The 21984-nt window shown below is 37.4% G+C and overlaps 1 protein-coding gene across 1 annotated transcript in view; it reads right to left on the bottom strand.

The window, feature by feature from the left end:
* Nucleotides 1–218: 218 nt before the first annotated feature.
* The window catches only part of LOC120539083 (macrophage mannose receptor 1-like), a 48171-nt gene continuing 26405 nt past the window's right edge, over nt 219–21984 (bottom strand). Inside the window, exons 6-8 of the mRNA XM_039768818.1 lie at nt 17474–17559; nt 1057–1166; nt 219–599 (exon numbers count right to left, since the gene is read on the bottom strand). Of these exons, the coding sequence (XP_039624752.1) occupies nt 1059–1166; nt 17474–17559 (194 nt within the window). The 3' untranslated portion in view covers nt 219–599; nt 1057–1058. The remainder of the gene's footprint in view (nt 600–1056; nt 1167–17473; nt 17560–21984) is intronic.

The raw sequence follows: 21984 nt of genomic DNA, 5'->3' as shown, positions 1-21984 counted from the left end.
GGGAAAAACTGCACAGAGAAAGGACAAAATATAATGAAATCAACAATAGAAAGTTAAGCATTTAAATCTATAGCAAAAGCATAAATTTTTATAAGTGTCTTATAAATGTAAAAATCATGCTGCTATGCTTTTCTGAATGTCGAATAAATGAAAAAAAATACCAGCTAATTAAATGAGATCAGTGCTATAAGGTGTTGTCACTGATTAGGAATCTGGTTGGAACAAAAAAATGCAGCCACAGGGGGTCCACAGGACCGAGTTTGAGAAACACTGTTCTAGATGAACTTAAAACTAATGCAAGAGACAGATTTATGATGATCTTCATTTTATTAAGTCCAAGTAGACAAATAAATAAAAAGAGATATGCAGATAGCCACAGCAACTATGTTACTGGCAGTGTCTTGTTTTCTACTCTCTGCTACAACAGGATAAATTTAATAATATTCTAAATTATATCAAACTTTTTGGCATTAAACGGAAATCTATGTTTATTTTTATCTAAATTGTGTAAAGGTTACTGTAATACATACTTAACATAAAACAATTGTGTACCACATACTGCAAAGAGAATGTCACTCTTTTATAGGATCCACACTACCCTGTGAAAAGAACAAGAAGAAATCAATCACTCTCTACGTATTTTCTTTTTATTTTACAAACAGTTATCTGTAGTTTTCATTTTCAAGCCTATTGGTTATTCACAAGTCACAAGGAGCTGCAGATTACATCCATACATAAGGTTATGACAGAGGATAAGCAAATCAATTATATACTGTAAAGAAGATGGACTCTAAACTCAAAGCAAGAACTGGAGGAAAATATCACTGCACTGTTTTATCATCTTTTTATTTGTATCAAAAAGGCTTTCTTATTTTGTTAAAATTTCCATATGTAATAGTTTATTGTAAGATAATTAGATATTGAGCATACAGTACAGACATATATAGTTGCTAACTGAAACTGTAAACCTGGAGTGGTGCTCATAAGCTGTGGTATGGTGTTTGAATTACAGAATTCACTGTCATTGAATTGTAACAATAAAGGTTTCCTTCTCACCTTTATGTCCCTCCTTTGTTTTTTTCTTTTGTAAAAATTACTCCTTTGTCACTCTTCACCCAAGAAATATTGCTGTTCATTAGAGCTTGTTGGGGAATATATTTCTTTAACTACAGAAGGAATGAATTATAATGTCAGGAGTTTGGAAAATTTCAGGGGACACATTTCTGCACACAATGTTCTTCTGCATATGTAAAAATAAAGACAATGAATAAGTGAAATTGTGACTTAAACATTTTAATATGAAAAATACAATTATGGAAACTTGATATGGGCTTCCTGTTCTGGGCAAATAAACAGCCACCTAATCAAAGAAATGTCTTCTGTATAAAAGAGTGTGAAGAAGGCGCTATATAGCGCCCTTGAACCCTCAGGGATGACTCCAAACAACGGGTAAAAGTCCAATACTTTTTATTGTGACTCACAGTGCACCAAGCAACTTCCACACTACTCATCCAATACTCGATACTATAATAAACACTCCTCCTCGCCCAGACACTTGCTCCTCTACCTCCCAGCTCAGCTCAGTGTCTGGACTGATGCACCGTCCTTTTATAGCCCCTGACCCGGAGGTATTCCTGTCCCGACAGTCCATAGTTCATTACTCCTTCCGGGTCAGGGCAATCAGTCCTTTTCTTTAACCCGGGAGCACGTTGTTCGTTCCTGTCACGTGACCATGACGTACTCCCGGGTCATAGGGCATAAAAGAGCCCATAAGCCCCCCCACAGCGACTCCTGGTGGCCCCCAAGGTATCCAGCAGGGTTGTGTAAAAATACTACAAGGTCCATAATGCCCTGCTGGACCTCGGGGCATGATCCTGCTGTCGGGAGAGCTCCTCCCGGCAGCCTAGGGGTGCGGACTGGCATGGAAAGCCGGCAATCCTCCACAAGAGGAAAAACAATTTTTCCCTTTAGCAGTAATATCAGTAATTTTTTTACATTTTTATCAAACATATTCAATACATACACTACTGAAAAACATGAAAACATTTCTGTTTTGATCATATTAACTAATTAACTAGAAAAAAGAATACACCAAAATATCAACAAAGCCTTGACAAGTGGTGAGTGTTATTTAAACAAAACAAAAACAAAAAGGGACAGCAATCCAGGAGTCAGCCAGCACATGGAGGAAACTGTGGCATAATGCAAAGGAAACCACATCATGGGGAAATCTCAACCCAGCTCCTGATCAACTGAACCCCAGTAAACCATCTCTGAATTGTAGAGCTGGATGAGCTGTTGATCTATGATGCAGAAAGTTCAAAGAGGACTAAGGTTAAAGAAGGATGTCTTCCAGTAAGATGAAGTAACAGAGTCTGGTAATCTCCAGTGGGAGGCCAACAGCAGTTTAGCAGCAATAGTAATGCCAGAAAAGAAAACAAAGACACGTATGACCAGTTAGTCAGTTAGTTAGCATCATTTTCATGAACATTGATCGTTCTTGTCATCTTTAACTTTTCGTAAGCCTTTTCTAAAGACTATACATATTCAGACCTTTCTATCAGTACCTATTTTCTATTATTCTTTGTTCCAGTGGTATTATTATTATTCCTTTAATAAATACCATGCTGATTTTCACTTTATAAGCTTTATCTTAATGTCTATAGAGTGATTGAAGTAATAAGTTAGATTTCTTTGAGCACCTTGTGCAGCCGGATATTTGCCATTTCCTCTGTGCTGCGAGGTTTATTAAGGCTGCGAGTGAGAGCTCCACTCAATAATAGGGAACAGTACATAAAGTAAGGTATTCTTGGCTGATAAATGGCCTATAGTCAAGGATGCTGAACCTTTGTATGTTTAAATGTATTCTTGTAGACCAAAAGTAATGTTTAGGTCGGAGATATAATTAAAACATTGTATGCTGTTTGTGCCGATAATAAGTAAGTCTCTTGAAGTGCTATGTGACAGGCTGCGTTATTTCTAAAGCACTTGTGTGGTTTAAAGTGCTAAAGCTTAATCAGTGTGTGTGTGGGGCACTGTTGTTGTTAGGGTCTGTGTGTATATAGCTATGTATGTGTGTGTTCATCTTAAAGTGCAACAGTAGACCAACCCGAAAACGAACTTGATGAGTACATTTATACTTGAGAAAACAGGTAAAGGGTAAGTAGAGGGAAATACTACAATAATGGAGATGTCTAAAGGAAAATGTTTATTCCATGCAAGTACTGACTCTGGCACTGAATGGGCATGCAATGACCAGGTAGAATATGTAGCAGTAGAAAATAGAATGGCTAACATCAGAAGAGTGTCAAATTAAGGCAGAGAGTGTGGCCATTAGGAAGAATTTTTAAAGTTCCATCACAACAGCCTGACAGATGCATAAACAGATATCTGATTTGCAGGTGTTTTTAGGATCATTATATTTTTGTATGATCCAACCTTAGGAAATCTTTACTGAAGGAACGATGGCCTCACATTTTACTTTACAATACTCTGGTAAAAAACAGAGCTCATGATACAGAGGCATCCATTACATGTGGCTGCAAATTATCACCCCTCCATCACTACATTTGATGGTTTTCGTGGTGATTTCCTGGTTTAAGTTTTTATCGCACATGGTGTTGTACATAATGACCAAATAGGTCCACTGTCGCCTAGATGAGATTCTTCCAGAAGTATTGTATTTGTAAATAATTGTGATAGCTTTTTTGGAACAGCTGGCTTTTTAATATCTGTGGGCTTCATTCTAACTGGAGATATTATATTTTCTCCACAAAAATGCAGCTAAGTTACCTGGGTAACTAATTAGAGCACCATCCATGCTATAGTAGTAGTAATATGTCAGGGTGCTTCTGTCAAACTGTCAATCAAAATGATTTATGACCTTTAGCCCTGCCCCCTTTTGGATTGATGACCGGAAGTCCCCTCCCCAAACCACATGTTTGATGACCTTTAGCCTGGCCATCTGTTTTCCCCAGGAAACTGTCAAGGGCAATCTGATGGATGTCTGCCCCTCCTTGAACCCACCACCACCCCGCCCCCCTGCTTGGCCACCTGCCCTGCCCCATCTCACTAGGGCAAGTCCAGACATGCCCAAGGGCTGCCTAAGCCCCCGCCCCCCTTGAACCCATCAGCATGCCCCAACCAATTCCCAGCCCACCCCCCTTCTTCCTAAGACAAGTTCAGGCATGTTGCAGCCGGACCCTCGACAAGTTCAGGCATGTTCCTATCCATACCCAGACAGCCTCACCTGTTGGCTGGCCCCTCCACTTCCTGGGCCATTTTTTCCGAGGACATACAGTACATACACACACATGCTCCGGCCGGACCATCTAACTTGTCGCCGTTCCAGCCAATATTGCTTTGGGTAAGAATCCTTGTACCTATGTAACTATTATTTTTAATATATCTAAACTTTATCATTTGTGAGCCACTTTTTTATCTAAGTCCACTTAGAGATCCAGCCTTTCCCATTTCACAGAAAGACAAGCAGTCAGCTTTTAGCAGCCCCCGCAGGCTTGTGCGTGTAGTTCAAAGCACACTGAAATACAAGCTGTCCGAGCAGACAGCCCCCCTGCGTGCGCCCGCGAGCTGGCCAGTGTAGAAGCTCTACGCGTATGTGCAGGCAAGGGCACGTATTTCAAAGCACACAGAAAGGATCTCTCTCTCCCTCTCTCTCTCTCGCTGTTCAGACTGTGCCCGGAGAGTAGCTAGAGCCGTCAGTGCAGGCCATGTGCTCGGAGCTGTGTGTAAGTTCCCCCATCCCCTAACCCAGGCACAGGAGTGCGCGATTGTCTTAACACAGATGCCAAAACACCTCATCCCCAGCCCCCATGTTTGTCAACAGCTGGGCGTAATACCCCCCTTCTACTATCCCGATGCCGTTACGTGCCGTTGGGCACGTAACTTGTTCCCAAGACGCATGGCTCTTTAAAAGTTAAAGGCTTTCATGATAATGTGTAAAACACGAGATAACTAGTTTGATATAAGCCCTTTAAAAATCACACAGTTAAATATGATGCAGCAGTTCCCTTTTAAATCACGTTTGAGACGTCTAAATGTTATATTAATTAATATATTTATAATTTTAATTTAAATCGATCTAAAACAATCCCTTGTTCTACCCATGTTAATCATCCCATCATGAAGAAATGTTTAGTTTTTCTAAAAGTTTGAATGCCTTAATCAGATCGGATATCAGGGGCTAGAGAAAGGAACTTTAAAATACTCTTTGCCAAATCCGATCTTTCCAAAGCACATTGCCCCTCATATACACAATTAAACTCATACTCATACTATTAAACAAAATCTGGACTTTTCATCGTCCATCCAAAGGTGTGGATTTAAACACCGGACAACGGCCATTACACAGGTGTCCAGTTAAAATGACGGGAAAGCTCTGTTATTACAGATCACCGGGCAAATTTCAAAAATACCGCTTTTTTGGGTATATAAATAAGTGTTCAGACCGGTCCATTACTCAGCAGGCCGTTAATACTGAAAGAGTACAACGAATCTCGTCGGAAACTCAAGGATCACGGTATGGCATATTTTTGATTATTATATGCGCCAAACAAGTATGTTTTTAGAAAACGGATGGATGAACCCTTATATTTTATCCTTAATATGAATAATTTCCAAGTTTATTCTCAAGTGCGTGCGGGCGCGCACTCGTGTGTAGGCACATGAGCGCGCTCGTGTGTGCGTATAATATAAGATGCAGCATTTATTTCTATCTATCTGCGTGTATGACGATTAATGAACAAATTCAAAGGACTGAAGCAAACAATATTAGTTTTTTCATACCGAAACGGGCTTTACAATCAAATAGTTTGTCTCAACATCTGAAAATTCAAATCGAGCTTCTTCTCTGAGAATATTCAGGCATGGTTTAAAAGCGCAGGCCGGTTGTGTATTAGCTCTGGCGTAATAAGCGGTCAGTATTCTGAACTACGTACAGAAGGGCCCGTTTGTGAAATGCGTACTCTTTCGAAGTGGGCTCGCTGTAGCAGGGGAATCTCTGCACAGGGGTCCGCATGTTTTTAAAAGTCTGGGATATCGAAACATTTTAACTTTATAAACTCTCATTTGTTACAACCGGTTAGGGACAGCCTCCAATGATGAACGGGATCCAGGAGCATATATCAAAGCGAATGCTTAATAGACATAAGGCAACTGTGTTTTCATTCATTTCGCTAAATGAAAAGTAATTATTTTAATACAGAATAGTAGCCCCCAAAGGCTGGGTGATTTTAGACGTGTGAGTAATATAATTAAAGTTATTTTTAAAAGTAATCCCACACTGCACAAGAGACAGATTCCACGTGTGTTTTAGGATTTGCTCTGGACAGTGATGATTTTAACTTTTTCCTTAGCTCATTTCTATAACATAGGAGCCTTTTGACAAAGGAAAACTCTGTAAATACACTTGTGCATTTAAACGGAGATTTAAGAAAGCAGGTTTCTACCTTTAGACAGATTACTCACCTTATCCCAGTTTTGTACGTGCATGTAAAAGCACTCACTGTTACACTAGCACAAAATTGATATTTTCTGTCTACTCAAAAACTAAAATTATTTCTATTAACACAGGTGATAACTGGAAAACAGTTTCACTATTTTTAATTAAAAGTTAAACAGAAAAGCTCAATTATGATTTTTGTTTTGTCATGCTAGGGTCCTAGGGTGACACTTTTCCCTTTATACTCTCTTATGTAGACCTTAACACATATTCTTACCAAAATAGTTCATCACTTCCCAATTCCTGTAACTTCAGGTAATTAGACAGAGCTCCATAAAAGGCAAGAGAAAAGTATTATAGGTCAAATACACTGAACGTCACACAACCTGGTATTGCTAGATGTTTCAGTTTTTTTCCAGGTAACAAAATACATTTTCAGTAGTCACGTAAAATGACCAGTTGCTTTAACATGAAAATAAAGCATCTTTAGAAAATAAAGCATCTAAAAGCATCTTTGTAAAAGTCAAATTTTAAAACATAAAAAAATCCTTGTTTCCAAAAGAGTTCTGCCCATTTTTTCCAGCAGTTTTCTTGACTGATCTCATTTTAAATGATAATAGCCAGTATAAAGTCCCTAAAGGAACTGGGTAGGAACTGGAGACATCTGATATCTTCTATCATATCTTTTTTTTTGCGAACAGAGTTTTCATAACAGTTTTAATCAGCCCCTAACGTTTTTTAAAGTAGACCACTATTACCAATATGTCCTTTTTAAAATTAATGATATACCATAGATGCATATTTTATTATAATTACTTAACTTTTATCAACTTTTATCTAACTCAATATTTATTTTTCTAGTATCAGAATGTAGTTCAAGTTATTTTGTTTTGGTGTCAATAGATGTATTTTTCATATTTGATTCTTTTTTTTTTCACATCTTCGCGTCCCCTAGGTCGGCCAGCCCACAGTTTGAGAACTACGGTTGTAGGGGATTATTTGTAAAACACTCTGTGGCACTTCAAGCTAAATTAGATTTCCTTGGTTATTCAGCCGTTCATCGGTGTTCCATTTTGTTATAAATTGTATTTAGTCTCTTTATTTACTAAACATTTTATATTTTGAATAGAAAACAGTTATCTTGTTCAGGCTTTAATTTAAAACCGCATTTTCATCAACAGGCTATAATCACTTTGGTACTTAGGATGCTTTGTATAATACAAAGTTTTAGAAATTCTGTTAATGCTTGGTAATAGCCTTCCATTTTACATCAGTTATGAACCCTGAAAATAAGAATGGTTATAGTAGGTTATAGGAGCCTGTACACTACAGGGCCAATGATTAGGCTTATACTGGACACGTTAGGCAAATCAGGATGGAAATTTTAGTAAATAGTTACATAATATTATATGTGTTAGCACAAGGATTAAAATTTTACTAAAACTTTGTGGTTTATTCTTTCTTTTAGTTAGTCCAGGTTACATAGGACAGCTATCATTGAAAACTGCTTTTCCCCTCTGTTTGTGAAAAAGCCCCCTTTGTTTTAGTAGCATTCAGGGTGAAGGGGATGTAAGTTTAAACTGTGATTCCAAGAGTCAACAAGTGTCTGCAAACGTCTTGAATACGAGTCAAAGGACCAGGGTTTGTGCAGGGATCATAGTCAGGGGCAGAGTTAAGCTAGACATTATTATTCCAAAATGTAACATTGACTCGCCCCTATCACAAATATAAGATAGTAAAAACTAAAATTTACAAATACTAAGTCACAGAGGAGATTAAAAACATAATTAAGACCGGATCAACAAGGGATCACCCCAAAATCACAGCACACTACAACAGAACCTACATGTTCTGAGGTATATTATCAGCTAAACTGTCATCTGTTTACCAGTTCCACGGAGTTGCAAAGAGTTAGGGAAAACATTATTTAACATCTGCTAGTATGAGGCAAATTAACATTAGCCGGTTATTGTTAGAATCTTATCTGGAACTAAAAGTCAGGTTTGTGTTCCTCCTGATTCAGGAAGAACATTAAATATTGGAGTTTAGAATATGAACTAGACTGGTAGTCTTGATGGTAAGGACATTTATGCCTAAATAAATAAAGTTAATTATGAAATAAATAATTACATGAAAAAGTGGATTTATAAAGGAGTTATTACAATTTGAAAAACTGCTGTGATGTATAAAAAACATTGATAGGTGACAAAACCAGCACGAAAAGAAACCTTTTGAAATAAATAAGCTTTTTTGACATGCGTAGTCTGGAATAGTCTGAATATGTCTTAAAGAGTTCATTTTTTAATAAAACTTAAAAAGGCAAATTAAAAATAATAAATAGTAAACCTGAATAAAACACAGAAGTATCATTTAATGATATCAATTAGTGTTAAGTATTATCAAGCACTGGGATCTATTTATAAGGATTATTTAATTTAGTTATAAACAAAATGATTGGTTGCATTTTGCTTTGAAATTAACAATAGTTTAATATCACTTTAAGAATTAGAATGCAAGACAAACCTATACACTTAATAACAAATGTTGCTGATTCAATAGGAGTATCTCGGATCTCTGTTTTATTTTAACCTTTTGACAGGAAGTATACCACCTATATTGAAAATGAACAGCGCCGACATGCTAACTAAATAGATATAATTGAAGATATTTTAAAATATGGACCTGTGCACTAACCCATGAATCTGACAGGTCTTCACTTAATTGTCAAACTTCCTGAGGGTGCTATGGATCTTGTAATGGAGAGTGCAAAAGATTCTATAATCTTTATTCTTTCAAGGTCAATATGACGGAGATCTAGCACCTGTGTCTACGGTGTTAACCAAAAATAGGACATGATGTTCAAAATTCAACTAGGCATTTTCAGAAGAGCTAAGACACGTGTGGCGTGTGTTCTGTATTCTTTTTTCTGTATTAACTATTCACAATGACCATACTCCCGAGACCTTAGGTTTTTTATGCAGAAGTACATTTCACAGACCCGAATAAGAGACATCCATCAAAATGTTCTTGACACAAAGGAGGCCCAATCAGGCCGGTGGGGTGGGAGTCTCTTTTCAAAGAGTCTTTGTCCCCAAGCGGCCTGGATTTGTCGGGCTATAAAAAACTTTTTCAATGATCCTCCATCCTGGACGGTGAAAGAAATTAGGATTAAGGTTTAAAAATCAAATGGTACTTTATTGGTCATTTTCAAAAACAATATTACAACTAAACAGCGTGATTAAAAGCAGACAAAAAACTGGTGATCTCACCGGTACATTCAGTTCAGACACTTCATCTGATTTTCCAGGTCGTATACCCATAAAACCTTAAAGGTCCATCAGACCTATTAGTTCCATTAAATGGCGTTTAGAGAAAGTTTTTTGAGTAAGAGTCAGCGTCCATGTTATGAAAGGCTTGTACAATCGACTCCTGAATAGAATGTTCATTTTTCCAATCGTCGACAGCATTTTGTACAAAGGCGTGAATCTGGTGAAAAGGCAGAAAGATGTTGAAGCAGCCCAGAGTCTTTATGACCAGGCTCCTGAGCCACGTTTGCGGAAAACAGACAGCTGCTGCTGAGCCAGTCAGTGTCAAACAGACACGCAGGCCGTGTCTGGCTGGGTTGGTCTATTAAACATCCCTGCCCGGTACTTTTTAGGTGCCGATCTGTTATTATATCCGGCAGAGCCGCGATCAAACTCTTGAACAGAGCCTTTCAAAATGTCTCAATCAGGGTCCATCAGTTTGTTCAAGAGCCATGTCTGCATAATCCCATCCTTGGGTGATCTGTTCCAAACGGCCGGCGCCTATACCAGGTCATCCACAGCCTCTTCTTGTTGCACGGCCTGAATGGCTATCTCCTCACCCCCTGCTAGGAGCCCTGGAACATCATTAGCGGATACAAAAATGTCAGCTACTGCGCGGTTCTCCAGGAAACGATCCGACCAATACATATCACCATGGGTAGGTACCTGAGACTCAGGATCCTAGATCTGGTCAGTTCAAGGCATAAGAAGGTCTGGCCAAGAAGGCTGGTCTGGAGGCTAGCTGTTAGGCGTAGAGTACTCGGAGTTGGGCATATAGCCTCAGGTCAAAACAGGCCATCGTAGGTGGCCGTCTGGTCCTTAGACCATCATGCCTGATCAGGAGCATAGCCAGAGAGAAGCTGATTGTTAACCGTTAAAAACACGTCGTTGAAAAAGTTTTTTATAGCCCGACAAATCCAGGCCGCTTGGGGGCAAAGACTCTTTGAAAAGAGACTCCCACCCCACCAGCCTGATTGGGCCTCCTTTGTGTTAAGAGCATTTTGATGGATGTCTCTTATTCGGGTCTGTGAAATGTATTTCTGCATAAAAAACCTAAGGTCTCGGGAGTATGGTCATTGTGAATAGTTAATACAGAAAAAAGAATACAGAACACACGCCGCATTTGTCCTAGCTCTTCTGAAAATGCCTAGTTGAATTTTGAACATCATGTACTATTTTTGGTTAACACTGTGGATACAGGTGCTAGATCTCCGTCATATTGACCTTGAAAGAATAAAGATTATAGAATCTTTTGTACTCTCCATTACAAGATCCATGGGCCCTCAGGATGTTTGACAATTAAGTGAAGACCAGAATCAGAATCATGGGTTAGCGCACTGGTCCATATTCTAAAATATCTTCAATTATATCTGTTTAGTTAGCATGTCAGTGCTGTTCATTTTCAATATATGTGGTATATTTTCCTGTCAAAGGGTTAAAATAAAACAGAGATCCGAAATACTCCTATTGAATCAGCAACATTTGTTATTAAGTGTATAGGTTTGTCTTGCATTCTAATTCTTAAAGTGATATTAAACTATTGTTAATTTCAAAGCAAAATGCAGCCAATCATTTTGTTTATAACTAAACTAGCAAAATACCCACGCTTCGCAGCGGCGAAGTACTGCATTAAAATTTTTATTAAGAAGAAAATTTAACCTTTTTAAACTGAGGGAAAATATACCAATAATTATTTATTAAGGATCTCTTTGTATACCATGTTTTCAGTTCGGCACTCCGGTTGTAACATGACCAACCTGTGCGCTGAGCTTACTCTTGAGCATGCAACTTACAGTGGGCCATGTGAACAGTAATCTTGTCTCAAATCTCACAGCTTGGATTGCTGCTGTCATAATCAGTTTGAGGTTCATGGTTTGTTTCAATTACGGCAGTATTTGCAGGACTTGTGTTGAAGTGACATTTGGCATCTGTCAAGCGTTGTAAGCACACAACCGGTTTCAGCGATAAAATCACATCTAGCATTTGAGAGTTTAAACATTCATAAACATCAAAGTGTCCACTACTGAAATCGTCACCTGTGAATGTAAGATGTTTAAGAGGCATTGGCGGTTGTCGAAAGGTGTATAATATTTGGCCATTTCGGTACACTTGAAAGCACCAACCGAACAATTCAGCGGCAGCCATCAACTGACATGCAGAACCATAGGTGAAGGGCTTAAGCATTTCACACTTCTAGTGCTCCTGTGTAGTATAATTATCTCCTGTACCATCATCAGTCCACACCTTGAACCTGTCCCAGTCATTCAATACATAAGACACAATGTTCTTCCGGATATCAAGAGTGAGCCTGATATGACCGTGCAATATGTAACACAGAGAATGGAAAAGGTAGGTGCCATCTCCGGGCATGGAAACCACTGGGTAAGTGACAGTTCTTTGATCGATGGTGATTACCCCGATAGACATGGTAATGGGGGTTGGAAGGATGAAGGAAATGGGTACCTGAGTAATGTAAAGTAAGTGTAAAATACCTATACAATAACTATAATTGTAATAAACAAACAATAAAACAGCGGAGAAGCCGTGGATGAAACAAAAAGGCTGTAGTTGTCAGCAGGGAGACGTGAATCCCGTGGCGAAGCAAGGAAGGGAATGTAGAGACTGGAGCGACGGACGGCCTTATATAGGCAGGCAGCCAACAGCATGGGAGGCGTTGGGACCCTCACATGGTGACCAAGCTGCAGGCTATGGACGTATATATGTACGTAAGTAGGATTCAGTTAGCGTTGGGAACACGTGTACCAAATTTCTTGAAGATGGTTGCCATAAGTAACAAAGACTGTTGAAAAGTTCAATATGGCGGCCGACAGTGGCATCATACCACCGAAATAAGTACGTACATTGGTTTCGGTTAGTGCAGGGAAGCCGCCTACCAAATTTCGAGAAGATGGGGCCATAAATAAGAAAGTTCGACATGGCAGACATTGTTGACCGTTATGATCATTACGCGTAGAATTTCGAAATGAAACCTGCTCAACTTTTGTAAGTAAGCTGTAAGGAATGAGCCTGCCAAATTTCAGCCTTCTACCTATACGGGAAGTTGGAGAATTAGTGATGTTGGAAAATTCAATATGGTGGCTGACAGTGGCGTCATACCACCGAAATAAGTATGTACATTGGTTTCGGCTAGCGCAGGGAAGCTGCCTACCAAATTTCGTGAAGATGGGGCCGTGAATAAGAAAGTTCAATATGGCGGACGTTGTTGATCGTTATGACCGTTACGCGTAGAATTTCGAAATGAAACCTGCTTAACTTTTGTAAGTAAGCTGTAAGGAATGAGCCTGCCAAATTTCAGCCTTCTACCTACATGGGAAGTTGGAGAATTAGTGATGAGTCAGTCAGTCGGGGCTTTGCCTTTTATTATTACAGATATATATATATATATATATATATATATATATATACACACACACGCATAACTGAATAACCTTTATGGCACAATAACAATTCAATACATTTATGGTCACTACAGTATTTGGATTTAATCATCTTCATGTGGGAAAAGGCTGACTCGCATAAATAAGTAGAGGCGATATTGCAGTCAAGGAGCTTTTGAATTCAGCTGAGTGAAAAATGACAGCTGTCCGATTAACTGCGATTTTACTTCCCTCTCTTTTCTCTTTCTTTCGTAGTTTTTATAAATAGTTCGAAAGTGCCTTTCCACATTTTCCTTCTTTGGAATAGCAATGTTAGATTGACTGATCAGACAAACACATTTCGATTGTGACATTGTGAGAGAAAAAAATCCTCTTCTAATTACACATAAAGCCCATACCCTCCCCAAAAATTTTTTTTAAAATCCCTTCTTTAGTCGATATAAATTGGAAGGCTAACTAGATCACAGCCGGAGTTTTGCAGTAGCTTGCGCGTTTGATCGTGCGTGCGGGATGACCAGTGTCTTAGAAGAAAGGAGATCTGAGACTGGCTGCCCTGTATGTCAATCAAGTGGCAAATGCCATAGGGAGGATATATGATAGACTAATATTTAAAAAAAAGTTTTTTTTTAAATGCAACGAGATCTACCGTTCGATCACGATCGATGCATTGGGCACCCCTGAACTAGATACATGTACTTATATGACAGCATGAACTGCTTGTAGATGAGGTTAGTTTTTTATTGGTGTCAACATACTGCAGTAGTTTTATTAAAAATAATTGTTGGTCGTTCTAAAACCTTTCACATGTGAGATGCCCATGCACTGTGTCATCCCGGGGTTCCCGAGAATGACATGCAGGATTCCTGAATTCCCGGGAATGGATAAACCTGTCCGAGAATGGATTCCCTAGTTGTAGCCCACCGTCTGAGTGTCACATGAAAGCTTATTAGGGTACAGACAAAAAAAAATAGGCACACAGTGGGGAAAAAAGCACGAAATGTCAACTTTAATCTCAACATTTCCACTTTAATCAGGTAATTTATTTTGTCATTAAAGTAGAATATCACGAACTTCATCTTAAAATTGTTTAATTTACTAGTTTCTTAAATCCCATCGTAACTTAAGTAGCACGTTACATCCTTTGTTTTTAATGTGTTTTTCTATGTGCTCTATGTGTGTGAATCACTATGTGCTTCTTAAACGAGCTTTCTCTTCCTCCAACAGGACACAGAATCCATTACATTCATGATATTACAGCTCTCTGAATAAATTAAACAGTGAGATGTACACTTGATATCGCTACCGCTGTCCACCGTGTCCCACATGTTTAATTATTAACAATATAGCTTATTTATCCATCCATCCATTATCCAATCCGCTATATCCTAACTACAGGGTGATGGGGGTTTACTGGAGCCAATCCCAGCCAACACAGGGCACAAGGCAGGAAACAAACCCCAGGCAGGGTGCCAGCCCACCGCAGAGCACACACACACATACACACTAGCGACAATTTTGAATCGCCAATGCACCTAACCTGCATGTCTTTGGACTGTGGGAGGAAACCAGAGCACCCGGAGGAAACCCACGCAGACACGGGGAGAACATGCAAACTCCACACAGGGAGGACCTGGAATGCGAACCCGGGTCTCCTAACTGCGAGGCAGCATGCTGTCCAAATCCTTCTATTTGCAGTCTTCATTTAATTCAGAATACCACTTCAAGAATCATTACTAGAAAGTAAGAGGTGTGACCACAAAACTCCTGCTCTAAATTTATTTCACTTGCTCTCAAAATCCTTCTTCCTACATACAAAACTTTAAATGGCCTAGACTCAACTTACAGTACCTATCTGAACTTATCAATGTAAACATACCAGAGTGCACATTATGATATCAAGATGCTGGTCTATTAAGAATTTTAAAAATAAATAAAACAGATTGAACTGCAAAACATTTAGCTTTAACTCAGAGAAGGTGACACTTCTTTGTTATCAACTAGCCAAGTTCACTTCAATAACAGCACCTTCCTCTAACAGCAGTTTCAGTTGATATGGAGGCAGTCAGGGTGCACTAACTTCATCACTTAATCATGTTGATTAACATCTTGTTGAAAAAATAATGGCAAAGTAAAATCTGTTGTATTAATTGTCACCATGGGTTGTATAATTTAGGACTTGTTCAAAAAGCACTATGTTATTTATTTTTCACTTGTTGTAAAAGATTTTATACTTACTTACAGGACTGCACAGAAAGTAGTATTTTGTTCTGTAATTGTTTTTTTATATGTACATTAACTAAATGTTTTTCTCCTTGTCTTACTTTAATATACACTGGAGTTGACAGTGCTGTTGTCTCACTGGGTCAGTAGCAGTGTACCTGAGATAACCAGGTACCAGACTACCTAATACGGTACTAACAGGAGACAGTTCTCATGTCTAAGTGCTGGTGCAGTGAACAGTGAAACAAGATCAATACCAAGTTTAACTAATATGCAGTTAGTCTTGTTGTTTCTTGTTTCTCTTTGGTTGCTCAGCTGACTGTCTAATTGCTCATTAAGGGCAGTTCACTGACAATTAAAGTCTCACCCTCTCTCAATTAACGACTTACATTTTTTTAAATGGATGGAGAATGGGAAAAAAGTACATCCTTGTGTAAATTTAAAAACATAATTCATTAAGCTATATTAGATTAATTAAGAGTTGCTGTCATTATTGTACATGTTATTCAAGTTGAGCGTCTGAAAAAGCCTCGAAATCTACAGAAAGAATATAGAATGGTAATAAAAACAAAAAGTAAACGTTATTAGAACTTCATGAGAAGTATAATTATCTCCCTGCAACTTATGGGTGGATGATGATCTATCATCAGGGTGGCATGGGTGTGTGCCCTGGTATATATGAGAAAAAAGTAATTCATTTTCCTGTACTGAATTCACCCAAACCATCATCACTCTCCCAGCTTGACATATATGCACATCACCCAAGTCAAGAGATATTATTTTATCTTTAAAGTTAATATGTAAGAGCTATTGATTAATTCTGTATTAGTATTAGGGGAGCCTATAGCGATTGTAAGGTCACATTTATTTATATTTATTTTATATGTTACTGCATTGAGTTTTAGGCAATATTATTTGACTGTAGCTGCAACAAGATTTTAGGAGGTTAATATCACCCCTGCCTAAATATTTACTTTGCTCCAGGGTGGAAGTTTAGAATCACTTCAAATTTCCTTTGTAAATTACATCCTGTTTCAGCAGTATCTTGCAATCTTCTATACCCCTTTGATATAATGTACAAGTAACCACTGGCTTAAGTCTCCAAGAGAGATCACGACCCTGGCTCATTTTTATATGTGATGTTCATAGAGTTTAAGTATTTGTGGGTCTTCATCTTTTAATACTATACCTTATTATCTCAATTATATAGATAATATGGCAGACTTGTCATACATTATGCATCTGATGACACTCCGAAGGAATACTATACTGTTTAAATTTGCACTTTCAGAACCGATAGCCAAGGGATTTTTTTTATTTCACTCACTGACTTTGTGTCTTTATACTGAAGAATGATGGCTTAAATGAATGTTGATCCTATGTTGATCTATTTCTTCTATTATGCAATATAAATGTTTCCATGCATTGCTTCTCTTTTTCTGAAGCATTTAGTTAAATATATTTGATTCAGTATCATACTATACCCTTAGTCCAAATATAAATATGGTGTTGATATTTTTAATGGCATATTGCTGTTTTCATGTCTGTAACAGTTTGCCTGATGCATGCTGAATTCATTTTCTAACATTACCTACTGTACTAAGTTTGTTAAACCTGGTCATGAGGTGGTCTAAGTTGGTTTTGCAACTTTATTTCCATTTTCTGACTCCAATAAGCATCCTGCAACTAAACTTAGTCTTGGTATGCATGTTCGCAGCTTCAATTTCACTAATCCCCAAAGTTAGTCTTGTTACCATAAATACGTACTAAGACCATACCAAAATGGGTCAGCTCAGAGTACACAGCAACTGAACCATTAAGAGTTTTGATCATGTTTGTCAAATTCTGTTTTGGATGAAGAAAAAAACTGTGAATAAGTTGTAGCACATGTTTTCAAGCACATACAGTACACTAGGTATGTATATTGTTCTACTAAAAAATTACATTAAAGATCCAGTAAGCACAAAGGACAAATTTTTATATTTTGTCCTTGTTTAACCAAAAGAAGTGTGCAAATTACAAGCAGTAGAAAGTGGCAGAAATAACCAGACATTTCATTACTAAGCAGTAGATGTAAAAGATTTACAAACCTCATTTAAGATGTTTTCGCTGAAATTCTGGATTTCATCATTGATCTTGCTTTCAAAGCTGATTCTCAGAGTCACCCTTTTATTTCCTGTTTGACAGATAATAATATATAGTATTTGATGGATGTCTGTTGAGCGTTATCAGTTCAATATTTAATGCAACATCTAAAAATTGAGTTAAATAACAGTTTGGGACAGAATATGAGAGAAGTTGTTTTGGATGCATTATTGTTTGAATTGGACAACATTTGTGTAACTCCCAAATATGAAGCACACACTGGAAACTGTGTAAAATGGATAATATTTTTGAACTTAGCATAAATCATATACTGTAGTATTTTAAAACACTTTCTATATGAGTAGATATTAGGGTTTTTATTCAGCACAATTTCCTTTTTGTAAATCAGTTTAAATTATTTTTATATGCCAACAACATAAGGAAGTACAGAGATCAGATATATTAACTTTGAAAATACTTTTTTAAGTAACTGGCAAAACATACTGACAAAGCATCCCAAATTTATATACAGTCCATTGACCATTATGTGTAATTATTCCAGTACTAAAGCAGATAAAACCTTGTGATGAAAATGAAGAAAAAGCAAAAAAATTCAGACCATGGCATGTGGTTGTCATACTGTAACTCCCCCTATGAAATGATATTCATTTCTTAAAATGTTCTCATTTGAGTGTCTTTATTGACACTAACTATAGTTAGTTGAATTTTATTCACTTACATCATTGGTTCTTAGTGTATCTCAGTATCTTCGGAGACTTAAGTCAGTCTGGGATTTAGTTCTGGGGAATTTGAAGACAGTAGAAAACCTCTGTCAAACTGTTTGAGAACCAGAGATGTAATGTGGCTCAAGAGTTTAAGTTGTGGCTCAGTAAATGAGACCTTTGCCCGGAAGTTCCATCCCGCAAACTGGCTCCTAGGTAAACGATAATGGTTCCTACGTGATCTGTAACAGGGCTTGGCCAATGTCTTATGACTGGCTCTTCTTACGCAATTTAAGATCCATTCAACATTTCATCTGTCCTGGTTGAAACCTGTTTATAGTGGTATTTACTACAGATCAAAACCTGTTCCTCCTTCAGTGCAAGTGGTAGAAGATAAACAGAATGAAGTGAAAAGAATTGTAGACTATCGTCACTGTGGTACTTATGTGGTTGTGATCCTGAGGGTGATCACGTACATGCCCCTTGGTTAAGGTCAGTTGCAGGTAAGTCAGAGGCTCACCATAGGTTCTTCTTTCCTGTACTAGTTGACTGCCTAGAAATTGGGGATACTTATCATAGGGGCACTAACACAGTATTTAAGGAGCTGTAAAGAAATGCTGTTTCTTGTCTACCAAAAAGCAGAGCACACTAATAGGCTCCAACTCTACAATTACTAGTTGCTACTGAATCAAAATAAATGCAAAACTGAAGCCCCTACTCACTTGACAAATGAATCATTGACATAAAATACTAGAGAAAACTCTGTAAAGAAGAAAAGTACAGAATAATGTTTTTCAAGCCTTGTACTTGTAATAGATGTAATACAGGAACTGTTATTCAAGATCCCACCTAGTTGGACTACATTCGTATGTGAAAATAGTAATAATGGAAAACCTCAATACAAGGATTTGTGGTCTCAAAAATCAGCTCCAGAGACTAACCAATCTTCATAAAACTGAAGACCCAGGCAAAAAACAGATTTGGTCAAAATCAAAGAGAATAGCAACAATATACAAACTACAACAGATCAAACTTGGACTCAAGTAGTCAAAAGGAGAATAAGACACCACAACATTGCATCAGAAAATGATTGAACTAATACAAATGAACTAACTACTATATCTAAAGCCTGAAAAAACTATTCATTCAAACCAATTTAAAGTAATTGAAGACCAGAAAAGGGAAGTACACATTACAGATACTCCGAAAATATTGCCAACTCAATATGCAGCAGAGAGTCAACAACGGTGTGTTGAACAAATGTTTCCCACAAAACCCAAAAAGTGAACCAGTTATTGGTGAGGGCAGGTGAAGAGCCACTGGTTATAGTCCATTTTGGAACAATCAACATTGTAAAGACAAGTACATTAATATTTTTTTCAGGAAAAATCATGGAACTTGGAAACAAGCTAAAAGCCAAAACTAAATCAGTTATTTTCTCTGAAATCCTTCCAGTAGCAGAAAAAATCCACATGAGCAGAATTTAATATTATGCCATAATGCATGAATAAAGACATGGTGCAATAAAGGTTTAATTTTTCTCACCCACTGGAATACCTTTTACTGTAAAATTTCCTTTACCAATGTGATGGAGGGAAAAATAGAACTTTCAGGGATGTGTACAAACATTTAAACTATTCTCTGGACTGAAAAACTGAGACAAAAACCCTACCTAAAGAAAATTTGATGAAAAGGCAATAAGTACCTTTCCTCATCTAAAATGTTTACTCATAGATGCTAGGACCAATGAAAAGAAAATGCACAAATTTGAAGCAACAGGATTGATTTGGGACTATGATATTATAGGAATTATAGAGTCATTGCTAAATGAGACTGATGGAGAGGAATATAATATTAGTGGCTATACATGAGGAGGACAGTTGAGGAGAGACAAGGAAAGAAAGGAGGAGGTGTGGTGCTATATAAGAAAAATAACATTCACTCTCATAAATTCAAAATGGAAGAAAAGAGCATATCAGAATAACTATGGGTTAAATTAGTTAAGAAGAAAGGCAAAGATTTGGTTACTGGAGTTTGTTAAAGGCTTACAGATTTGGATATTTTGGGAAATTCCATATTATTTAATTAAATGAGACATATGTGTGATAAAGAGGACATAGTGTTAGTGGGTGATTTAAACTTTCTAAGCATTGATTAGGAAGCTACTATTGGAAATACAAAAGAGGAAACAGAACTGATAATAGCGGCAGTTTATTTCAAGCTCAGCACGTGATGACAATTATTTAGATCTCATCATTTTGAACAATGAAGACAGAGTAATAAAAAAAGTCATTGATACTTTAAGCAACAGTGATCACAACATGGCAAAATCTGAGATCATCTTTAAAAACACACAGATGTTTACGTAAGCAAAGAGATAATTTGAGCAAAGCGAATTCACATGATGATATAGAAGAATCTAGAAAACACAGAATGAGATAGAAGTATACATTCTGCAGTTATGAACCATATCTGGTGTCACTTTTAGAGACATTCTGGCCTAGGCTCAAAATAAGCTTATTCCAAAAACCAATAAAGCAAAAAGACTAAGAAATCTTCTGAAATGAATAAATAAGGGGATTATTAAAAAGGTAAAACTGAAATGATCAGTATACATGAAAATAAAAAACTGCCAAATGATTTTGACTTGGAGGAATACCAGACACTGCAGCAAGAGATCAAAAAAGTATCTGAAAGGTCAAAAGAGTACCCCAAAAAATTGCAAGTGAAGCAATTACTAGAATACTGCTCTAGTAAAAAAGACAATAAAAGAGAATATAAGAATCTTCAGGGACATAAAAGGAGAAATCATTGAAAATGAGAAGGAAATAGCAAATGAACTGAAAAAATACTGGGCGGGGTATTCATTTAATATTTTATATGAATCACTCTTTGTCTGACCCATCATGTGAACCAGCAGGAATGAGAATCAGCACCTCCAAATCTGAGGCCATGGTCCTCAGTAAGAAAAACATCGAGTGTCCTCTCCAAGTTGGAGGTGAGCTACTGCCTCAAGTGGAGGAGTTAATGTAACTCGGGGTGTTGCTCATAAGTGGGGGGAAAGGAACAGTGAAATCACACATGGATCTGGGTAGCAAACACAGAAGAGCCAATAAGCGTTGGGAGGATTATATCTTCTAGATGGCCTGGGAATACCTTGGGGTCCCACAGTATGAGTTAGCAAGTGTGGCTGAGGAAAGCGACGTATAGGCCTCACTGTTAAGACTGTTGCCCTTGAGACCCAGTCTTGGTTAAAAGGTAGAAAATTCATGAATGAATCAACTGAACAAATAAATCACTCAAGTACTGTATTTATAAAGGAGGAAACAAATGGAACCTCCCATGCAGCAGTAAAAGCAAGCTCCATGTTCATAGATTTTAAAATAAAATTACAGATCAATATGTCTTACTTTTGTCCTATGCAAAATTATGTAAACTGTAATAAGAAATAAATTAGAAAAGAGCCTATATGAAAATAACATATTAAATAACAGTCAGCATGGATTTATGAGAGGAAGATCATGCCAAACAAATCTTTTTGATTTTTTTTAAACAGGCAACTGCAATAGTTAATAAAAGCAAAGCATGAGACATAATTTACTTAGACTTTCAAAAAGCTTTTGATACAGTCCCACACTAAAGGTTAATTCTTAAACTAAAAACTGTAGCCATCAAAGGTAACCTACAAAACTGGCTCTCTAGTTGATTAATCGGCATGAGACAAAGAATTCAGAGTAATCCACGTACAGTTAAGTCCTACTAGAAATAAATGCATGAAATAATTTCTCAGAATC

Source organism: Polypterus senegalus, chromosome 11, assembly GCF_016835505.1.
Source record: "Polypterus senegalus isolate Bchr_013 chromosome 11, ASM1683550v1, whole genome shotgun sequence".
Taxonomy (NCBI): Eukaryota; Metazoa; Chordata; class Cladistia; order Polypteriformes; family Polypteridae; genus Polypterus; species Polypterus senegalus.
The sequence above is the reverse complement of the archived record's forward strand: the minus strand, read 5'-3'. Positions and strand labels throughout refer to the sequence as shown.